Source organism: Acanthisitta chloris, unplaced genomic scaffold, assembly GCF_000695815.1.
Source record: "Acanthisitta chloris isolate BGI_N310 unplaced genomic scaffold, ASM69581v1 scaffold1868, whole genome shotgun sequence".
In the NCBI taxonomy this organism is placed as follows: Eukaryota; Metazoa; Chordata; class Aves; order Passeriformes; family Acanthisittidae; genus Acanthisitta; species Acanthisitta chloris.
Window position 1 is genome coordinate 1 of NW_008687394.1, and position 10,550 is coordinate 10,550.

Genomic DNA, 10,550 nt, shown 5'->3' on the forward strand with positions numbered 1-10,550 from the left:
TCCGGGCAGGATGCGCTGGGATGCAGGGACTGAGCTCCCCGGGCTAAGGGCACGGTCTGCGGCACCGCGAGCCATCCGGGGCCTTAAATCCCACATACCCTGCTCAAACTACCTGCGGAATGCGACTCCCGACAGCTCGCACAGATCGGGCGGTCGTGGTCTAAAGAGAAACCGAAAGGCCGATGCTCGCACTGTTGGTGCTGATTTTCCCTGATTTTCCCTGCCTAATTTATCAAGCTGCCGTGAAATAGATAGATAATGCTAGCAGTAAAAGCCGAAATGATATTGTCATCAAGGAATACTATAGGGTGGTGTTTGTAAGAAATATTTCTGGCTGAGTTTCTACATTCTGGTCTAGACTCGGGTCCGGATTGTCCTGCTGCAGTGAAGGTTCCTCCTGAAATGTCTTGGTTTGGGTCTCAGTCCTGGGTTTGTGCTGAATGTTTTTGTGAGAATAAATAACTGTCCGACATTTCAACTCGAGGCGATTTGTTATGCAATGACCATGTCATCGATGTGAGTGAAAGTCATGTGGAAACTGTAGAGTGCTTTAAAAAGAGAAAAAAAGAAAAAAGCAAGGGGAGGGACAGGAGGCACTGGAATTGTTAACTTGAGTCATTTTCCAGAGAAAGCCCATCCGAAGGGGTTAACCAGAGGGGCTGAGGGAGAGCAGCCACCTGGGACCTCACACCCAATTGGCAGTCTTTTGTAATATATAATTTGCCTAAAATTGCGCACTGAGCACAAGCTTTTGTTTTCTAATTGATTTACGGTTTGAGCCACTTTTACCGCATCCCCTACTGTCCTGCACACAGTGCCAGCAAGTACATTACAGTGAGAAGTGATAAATTGCCACACACTTGTGATGCTAATGCATCAAGAGTAAAAAACTGCCGTACTGCACGGAGCTTCATGCATTAAGAGTGTCGCAAAGATAGAGCTATGCAAAAAATCATTTGTATCTTCTGAAATAACCGTTTGATCATTCACTTCCATTCGTCTCACAGACCTAATTGAACCTGAAGATTAAAATTTATGCTATTATGGCTTTCCATTTGTGAATTGGAACGAAGTTCTGGAAAGGAAATGTGTGAACGTGGATTTAAAGCTACCTGTGTTTTTTGAGACTTAGGAAGTTAATTGGTCAGCAAAGTGACAGGTATCAGAGCTGCTTAAAGCCTTTTAGGAATTAAATGTTTTGCTTGTTAATGACAACTGCAGCGTGCTGTTCTCAAATGACATGAGATAGGAGTATGTGTAGATGGGTTAATGTAGATACTGTGTAATCAGTGTTTGTCACCAAAGCTGTTTAAATATTGAAATCTGCCTTTGTTTCGGAGGCGTAGTGCAACTTCTGCTGAATAGCAGGTATCGAGGAAGAATTGAAAACCTTGTCTTGTATTTCTTGTGTTTGTGAAATACCTTCCTGGTATCCCAGAGAAGAGGAAGACGTGGAAGTTGGTGAAAGCTAACACTCAGTTATTGTCTGGCTTCTCTCCCCCACTGTGCATCAAGGGCTGGATTTTTGTTTTACCTTCACATACCCAGTCCACCTTAAATTTTTTTTAAAAATTTTTATACAATGTCTGTGGGTTCCAGTCTTGAAATATGAAGAAACAGATTTATGGCGGCTGCTGGGCACAACAAATTAAGTTGACAGTGATGTATGAGAGCATAATAGCATGATGATCCCTCTGTAGCGCGGCTGGACGCCTCCTGCTTCATTTGGCTCTTGTTAGGATCTGTTAGGCAGCTAAATAATGAAATTCTGCTGACTGATTTCTGATTTCTCTTTTCTTCTTCCTCTTTTCACCTTTTTATGCTACTTCCATTTCACAGACCCATCCTAATGCCAGCAAACTGCCCTTAAAGGATTCTTTCACTTATGACGACTACAGGTTGGTCTGTCTTTTAATTCTTTTTTTTTTTTTCTCTCAGATTTCTCTTTTTTTTTTTTTCTTTTAATATGGTGAACTGTGGGGCCCTGGAAATTCTTCATTGGTGGGAAATCCCTATTGTTACTGAAATGTTAATTGTAGGATTTGCTACTAATACACTTTCTTAATGAGGAAGAAAGTAAAATAAATATGCGGATTCTAATTGTAACAAAGGAATAGTCATTTTGAGCAGTTAATTTAACCAACTCATACTCATAGGCTGAGATTAGTAAGGTAATTCCTTGTTTCTTAAGAAAATAATTCAGTTGACGTTGCAGGACTGGGATTTTTTTTAATTTCTTTTATTTTCTTTTTAATTTCTTTTATTTTTATGAAAGGCTCTACCAGCATGTAGCAATAAGAGCTAATATTTAGAGCTGCTGTTGAACAGAAGAGCTGGAGAACTGAAGTTGTACACATGAAGCCTGAGTATCACTTGGAGGTGCTATAAGGGGTGACAAAATTAAGATAAAAATAAGAATAATTAAGATAATGAGAGCTTTAATTATGTTAAATGAATAAAAGGCGTTCATGAGGGATTTTTTTAGCCTAGTTATACTTCTGGGTAAATCTATGAAAATGGGATTTCCCAAGAATGCCTCCTTCACTTACAGGGTCACCGAGGAACATGCCAACTTATATGTGAAGTGCTCTAAAATTCTGCAGACAAATTATAGCAATTAACAAGGAACATATTGCATTATGCTTCAAACAGTGTTTATAGATCAAAATTATCCACGATTTCAACTTACTTTCTAGAAATCTGGTAGATTTCAATTTGGTGCTATCTTTCTAAGCAGTCTGTAGTCCTCATGAAGAAATCCTTCTGAAAGTCTAATTCTGTAAAATAAATACTTGTTAGTAGTGGAGTTTGTGGGAATTAAAATTATTTCTGCTGGTGGAATTCCTTTTCCTTCCCCTTCCCCTTCAAAAAACCCACATCACATATATGTATTAAGGCCAGAACATAGTGAAGCCAAGATTCTTTTTTCCTCTGGTATTTAATATTCACTTTTGTCATGTATAAAATAAAAAGGGAATTTTAGAAAATACTGTGATGTTACATTCTTAGTGAAGATTTTTGTTTGAGTAGGTAACTGGCATTTCATTTGCTTGACCTGGCTTAGAAGGGTTTTGAATAATGTCTGTGTGCTAAACTATGTTATACTCTCTTCATGCTTTTTACCTGGATATCTGTTTGGAATATTGTGGCTTTGTTTCCTATTAGTTCTGTTAAGGAGAAAATTTGGCAATACTGATCGAGGCCAAAACTTCAAACTGAAGAGCAGCACTTAACCAGCATATCATGCATGTTGTCAGGTGGTGACACTGGTTTCCAGTTCATGCACTACGTAAGCTTTTTAGAGAGTAAGGGGAGAATACATGTGGCTCTTACAAGAGTCTGCACATAGATGAGAGCTCCTGCTCTGAAACCTGCAGGAGTAGCTGACCCCAGGTTTGGGATGTGTGCACTGAAGAGTTGGGGAAGCTGAAGGTGACATAGGAGTAGGTCCTGGTTGAGGAACAGACCCAATGAAAGGCATGAAGGTTCTCTTGCAAAGAGCACAGAAGAGGGGTGGGATTGCAGTTCCCATTTGGGAATTGGTCTATGTGACAGCAACTCATAGCACTGCTCACATTCCAGTGTGATGTTTAAGAAAACTGAGTTTAGAAACTCCCCGCCTAAATGATTGCTTCAGGTGGGACTGCAGCTAATCATATTTTCATGTTTCGAACGTTCACATCTACTGTTGTTAACTTTTGCAGATGGGCAGTTTCCTCTGTTATGACTCGGCAGAACCAGATTCCAACAGAAGATGGTTCCAGAGTTACACTGGCTCTAATACCTTTATGGGACATGTGTAATCATACTAATGGACTGGTAAGGATTTCTTCAGTGTTGATGGAAGACTTTAGGGCTTAAATATTAAGCTTATCAACTGCTGTAGAACAGTTCAGTAACTTTGTGATGCTTCTAAATGCAGGTATGTTACCACAGAATCAGTTAGGTTGGAAGGGACCACAGTGGGTCATCTGGTCCAACCTCCCTGCTCAAGCAGAGCCATCCCAGAGCACATGGCTCAGGATTGTGTCCAGACAGTTCCTGAATGCCTCCAGTGAGGGAGAATCCACAACTTCTCTGGGCAATCTAATCTGTTCACAGTGACTGCACAGCAAAGAAGTTCTTCTTTGTATCCATGTGGAACTTCCTGGGCATTGGTTTTGCTGTTCCCTCTTGTTTTATTGGTTTCCCCAACTGAGCAGAGTCTGATCATCCTCTTGGCATTTCCCATTGATGTACTTGAATACATTAATTAGGTCTTCCCAAGTGGCCTGAAAAACTAATACCTGAAAGGTTTGTCCGTTTCTCCAATGTCTTACCATAGCTTTTCAGGGAGAGTTTTCTTCATCTAGAGAAAACTTTACAAGTGAGTTGATACTTGTGTAAAGTTATGTCTTATATACTTATCATGTAATTTAATAGTTTTCATTTACATGATACCTTGTTTCCCAGCCAAGTCTGAGTATTCTCTTGACATGGAGCTTTGTTTATGATGGGCTGAAGATTTGTTCTGAGAAGAGAAAGCAGACATTGATGGAGGTTGCCTCTTGTGGCTACCACTAGGGAAGGTGGTTAGGGATTTGCAGCTAAGAAATAGAGCCTGCTCTCCTAACCATGCCCAGAGAGCCTTGTTATGGAGACAGCAACAACAAGAACAAAGCCTAGTTCAACAAAAACAGTACATCTGTTACTGCATCAAAGAAACAAAATGCAAAAATACTACTTTAGGGCATATTAAACATTTAAAAGGTGACATATGTATATAGAAAGTCAGACCTGCTGACATTTTGGCTTACGTGCACTAGATCAGGGGATGAGTTTTGATTTCATTAACAGGATAGTTAATGCTGAAGTGAGGAAATGGGAACCCAGAAGTTTATCAATATTATTTAGTCATGCTCAGGTTATGCTTCAAAATTTATTCCCTCTAATTGTGTTTCCAGTAGGTAGTATTATCTATTGTAAGCACTGGACAGGACCATACTATGCAAATAATCTGGTTCTTCTGTGGGAGAGTTGAGCCAAGTGTTAGGACAGCAGCATGTCTTGGTATTGTTGGTGTGAAAAAAAAGCCTGTTTTAAATGAACAAATTGTAAAGCAAGTTGTTTTTCACTTGACATTTAGCTAATTTAGTGTTCCTGTGACTGTACCAAGTGCAGCACAGTACAAAGGCCACAAACTTGCAAGTGTTTGGTGGTTTTATTTATCTATCTTTCCTTATTACAAGGTGATTACATGTTGTTCTTTAACAGTGATTCTTGCCTTTGCCTATTTGTTAGGCAATCTCACAGCTTTGATTTAGCAATAAAGTTTATATGAGAGTCTCCAGTATAAAGAAAATAGCTTCAAATTCAGAAATGTGTATTTTTTTTGTAGTATAAGTCTTAGCTGCAAGCATCAGTACTTCCTGTACCCTTTTCCTGCTGGGCATCTCTTTCAGAAGCTTTTGCAGAGACTTGTCTGTATTCATTAGACAACTCTTAATGAATGCCTTCAAAGTTGGGATTAGAGGAAAGAGGAAGAGAATAAGGTTCTGGGAGGGAAAAAATTAAGTAGCATATATTAAAAGAACAGCTACTTATGTTGTTTTACTCATTCAAACTTCCATTTAAATTGATAAAGTATTTTTTTATTTTTATTATGCTCTTGAACAATGGGTTTGATATGGAGCCAACCTCTGGAGCCAAACCTGCTAATGCAGTAGTATATCAGGGTTGGAAGCATTTCTTTTATGCTGAAACATATCCTAAAGGATAGGGGGGGGTGCTGAACTTAAAGATTTTGGAGGTTTATGTATATACAGATTTCAGTCATTTATTTCATATGTCTACAGAAAATAGTTTAAATGGCTATAGATGTAGGAAGGATAGACAACTGTAATATTGATAAGAGGCTAAGAAAAGCTACTAAACCTATTTTTGCTGGGTGGTAGTTGCCTTGTGCTATTAGATATAGGGGGGAAACTGCTAAGACAACTGTAAGCTGCTAAGATAACTGTAAGCTGTATTGTAGTTTGTTATTGTAGAGTGAGATGAGTGTGGGTTCTGCTCTAATCATAGCACATCCCTGTAAAATACATGAAGGGAATCATTCTTCGTTGGAGGAAAGTAAGACACAAAAGATGGCATTGAATGCACCCCTATCTAGTTTCTTCCAAATGTAGTGCTGAAATACTTTTTGAGTCAATCAGCTGCTATATATCCCTGTTCTTGCTTTATTCCACAGGGCCCTTTTCCATGAACTAGATAATAAAATCCAAAGAGCATTTTAACTGGAGCTAGGTCCATCCAGCTTTTTCTTGCTTCTGACACTATTAATTAGATCAACCTGCCTCTTAAGAACTATTTCAAAATGGTTGTCTTCATGCATTTCTCATTGTTATTCTTTAGTGGGATTGTATTTTGACAGTCAGAGGTTGATTACCAGTTCTGACAGAGCTTTGAATAAGCTACATTCTGCCTGTTGGGCTGGGTCCATCCTTAATCACTGACCAAGCAGACTATTGCATGCTTTATACACAACTTGAAATTCATGTATCAGTCTGCTTCAGAAATAAAACTGAAGGGATGCAATTTGTCAGCTATCATGTGGGAAGAGAAGTAAACACCCTGTTAATTCTCTTACGTGACTGCTATTAAAAGAAAGAGGAAATAAGAGTCTAGCACTCCATTATGCTTTATAGAAAAGCCTTTCAGAAGTGTTGCTGGGTTTTGTGGGTATTTTTGTTTTTAAAAAAAGGCAAAAATAAAAATAACAAAAAAATGAGCAGTACTTCTAGTGAAGCATGCTTAAACTGACAGAATCCTCCTCTTAACAGACTGGAATTTCCCCAGTCCATGAAAGCTTCCTGTTCCAGCAGCATTTCAAGGGATTTGAATGGACTTTTCACATTCAGAACTGTTTCATTGAGTTTACACACTAAGAAAATTTCAGGACAGGCCAAGAGATTCAGGTTAGATGTCATGAAAAATGTTTCTCTGTTAGGTGTTCGGGCACTGGAACAGGTTGCCCAGGGAGGTGGTGCAGTCACCATCCCTGGAAGTGTTGAAGAGGCATCTGGATCTGGCACTGGAGGATATAGTTTAGGGTTTAGGAGTTTTAGTAGTGACAGGTTAATGGTTGGACTCGATGATTTTAGAGGGCTCCTCCAACCTTGGTGAGACTATGATTCTAAGTGCTGTCAGAGTTCCCTTTTTTCAATGAAAGGTACAATTTTTCCAAAGGTGCCTGTATTTGAACTTGGAAGGAACATTTGTGATAGCACAGGCAAATCCTCTAGCACTTGTAACCTGCAATTCAGGGTTAGATAACTTTCTAAACTGGAGATTTGCAAGAGTTCTGGAGGGTTCTGCAGACATCCACAGGGCCAGGCTGCTGTTTTGGGTTTGCTCCATCAGAGACAAGTTCCCCACGTTGAGAGCACTATTTTGGCTGACAAATGCACGTTTGATGATGCAAGCAGTGCAAAACCATTAATGTGTAAACCATCAGCCAAGCTTTCAAAATAATCAGTGAAGTTCAGTCTTTGGACAAACTGCATCCAAGATGGGAATCAAAGAATGCTGCAACTCACATTAGGTTACAAAAAAAGTACATTTTCGTTTTCAAAAGCTAAGAGAGAATCTTTGGCTTCTTCTAGGTTTTTTCCCCAGGCCCAGAGCATATTTTTCCATAAGTTAGCTCTGTCAGTACTGAATTCAGACTACCTACCCTAGAAGTTGCTTTGTGATTTTTCAGCAGCTTATGTTCCATCCTGTGGCTGCATCTTTGGTGATACTATTCAAGAACATGACAGGGTTCTAGAGTTCAAGAGGTGTTTGGCCAATGCTCTCAGGCACAGGGTGTGATTCTTGGGGATGTCCTGTGCAGGGCCAGGAGTTGGACTTGGTGATCCTCAAGGTTCCCTTCCAACTCTGATTATTCTGTGATTCTTTGAACGTGTTGTTTGTTACTTGATAAAATGTTACATTTTTAGGATAGCTTTACTTGTTTGTGTGTCTCCTTTATGGTTTAGACATTGTTTTTAGAGAAGTACAGGTTTGTTGAGGGAGTTTATCCTCTCCCATTGCCTGCTATCATCACAAAAATCCTGTTAGCATTTTAAGAGTATTACTTAACTTTTAGATAAAGGGATTATTTTCAAGTAAATTATAATTCCCTGAAGATTGTATCCCCTAAAGATCCACAGTTATCTAATCCTTTTTCATTGAGAGATCAGAAACGTGATGGCAGTTGAAGGATAAAGCATTGCATGTAGAGCTTTAGCTATTTAGTGCCTTGCTCCCTTGGGCCTTATGGGAGTGACTGAAAGCTCCAGAACTTTATAACAAGCTGCTGACTTTAGCATGGGGCTGTCTGTGGAAGGTACAGAACTTTCTGTTCACTTCAGGTAGGTTATTTCCTCCATTAGATGTCTTTAACGCAGAGATTTTTTTTGTAAAAGTAATTGCTCAGGAACCATAAAACAATCCCTACCAGCTATATTATATTGTGCAGAGAAAGAAATGTATGCCAGTCCTATTGGTAATATCCTTTTTCAATAAGAAGTTTTGGCAATGGTGGGAGAGAGAAAATGCCAAAGGTGTTTTTGTAACTCTTTTCCTTGTATAGATCACTACTGGCTACAATTTAGAAGATGATCGTTGTGAATGTGTAGCACTTCAAGATTTCAAGGCTGGAGAACAGGTAGTGTGAACAGTTATTTATATGATGCGTGTTGGCAGTTGAAGGATAAAGCATTGCATATAGAGCTTTAGCTATTTAGTGCCTTGCTCCCTTGGGCCTTATGGGAGTGACTGAAAGCTCCAGAACTTTATAACAAGCTGCTGACTTTAGCATGGGGCTGTCTGTGGAAGGTACAGAACTTTCTGTTCACTTCAGGTAGGTTATTTCCTCCATTAGATGTCTTTAACGCAGAGATTTTTTTTGTAAAAGTAATTGCTCAGGAACCATAAAACAATCCCTACCAGCTATATTATATTGTGCAGAGAAAGAAATGTATGCCAGTCCTATTGGTAATATCCTTTTTCAATAAGAAGTTTTGGCAATGGTGGGAGAGAGAAAATGCCAAAGGTGTTTTTGTAACTCTTTTCCTTGTATAGATCACTACTGGCTACAATTTAGAAGATGATCGTTGTGAATGTGTAGCACTTCAAGATTTCAAGGCTGGAGAACAGGTAGTGTGAACAGTTATTTATATGATTGTTCTTTAATTAAGTTCTGTGGACACTTGGTAACTCCCTACAAAAGTTTAATAACAGAGTGGTGTGGATTAAGCCTTGCTACATTTGAATTTTATTATGCTGAGCTAATTTGTGTGAATGTACTACCCAACTAAATAAGTGTGCATTTTTCAAACTAAAATCTTTTCTATCACGTGGTGGATCCCAACTTTAGGAGAGTTACATTCCTCATATTTTAGACAACTAGCTGAAATATTGAATCACTTTTAAGTGTATGTACACAGGCACCAAGTTTAGCATTCTGGAAGGGCTTAATGAAAGGTCATATCCAAAGGACCAAAGATAAATATGTTTTAGATGTGGGGCAGCACTTTGTCTGCAATAGCAGATTGTAGAGATGTTCATAACACTATTGTTGGCTTATTTAAAAGAGGTTAAATGCAGTACAGTTGCCAATCATTTTACCTGTGGTGTTGTCATTGTCCTGCTTAGTGAAAACGAGAAAGGACCTAAAAACATCCCTTTCACACATGCATGGCCCTCTTCATCCTGGAGTCTTGCAAAGATGCATGGAGCAGTTCAGAATCCAATATTTTGAAGTGGTGAGAAACAAAAACAAGTGTTAAAACTAGTGATGCATTGAAGACAGTGATTCCAGGATTGCAGGAACTCTCCTGTGCTGTGTCAGCAGCCAAGCCAAACCCTCAAGTGGAGTAGCACTCCTTTTTTAAAAATTTTTTTTTTTCCTACTGCTTGTGCAACTGCAATCAGCATGGCCAGGCAAAGGATTTGTCTATGAAACATCCTGGAATGTTTTGTAACCCAGGCTCTGAATTATTACTTTTACTGTATTATTTTGCCAGTCTTACCATTTATAATATTTTGATTTTCACTTTTCTCACATGTTGTTACCTTTTTGTAACAAAGATGTCTCTGGAATATTTTTTTAAATATGTCTTTCCAGAGGTATATTTATCCTCATTGCTATGCTAGGGTTTACAGTGATTGTATATTTTTGCTCTGGGAATTTGTTATGGTAGTCAAATATTTGCTGTTTTTTCCCATAGTGGTGTGATGAGTTAAAAGGGGTCCACAGTTTTTCCAGAAGTGATCCAATTTATAATTTTCCACAGCTGGCAATGGATGTGTCAGATAGCTGTTCTGGCTGTTCTTTCCATTTCAATTATTGAAGCTTCCTCTATTTCAATTTTATTTTAGTACTTTCACTTTGTCTGCTATTTATCAGGGTTTTTTTAAAAAATTTTCTGTTCAAACTTTAACTGTTACTGACATCTTTAAAGCACTGTAATTATATAAGACTTCAGTCCTTTAATGTACTGTGCAGATGTTGTTTCTTACAGTTTCAG

At 38.7% G+C, this 10,550-nt stretch overlaps 1 protein-coding gene across 1 annotated transcript in view; it reads left to right on the plus strand.

The window, feature by feature from the left end:
- Positions 1-10: 10 nt before the first annotated feature.
- Positions 11-10,550, plus strand: part of LOC103807805 (histone-lysine N-methyltransferase setd3-like) — a 16,249-nt gene continuing 5,709 nt past the window's right edge. Inside the window, exons 1-4 of the mRNA XM_009080552.1 lie at positions 11-193; positions 1,840-1,898; positions 3,705-3,819; positions 8,612-8,686. Coding sequence (XP_009078800.1) covers positions 11-193; positions 1,840-1,898; positions 3,705-3,819; positions 8,612-8,686 — 432 coding nt within the window. The remainder of the gene's footprint in view (positions 194-1,839; positions 1,899-3,704; positions 3,820-8,611; positions 8,687-10,550) is intronic.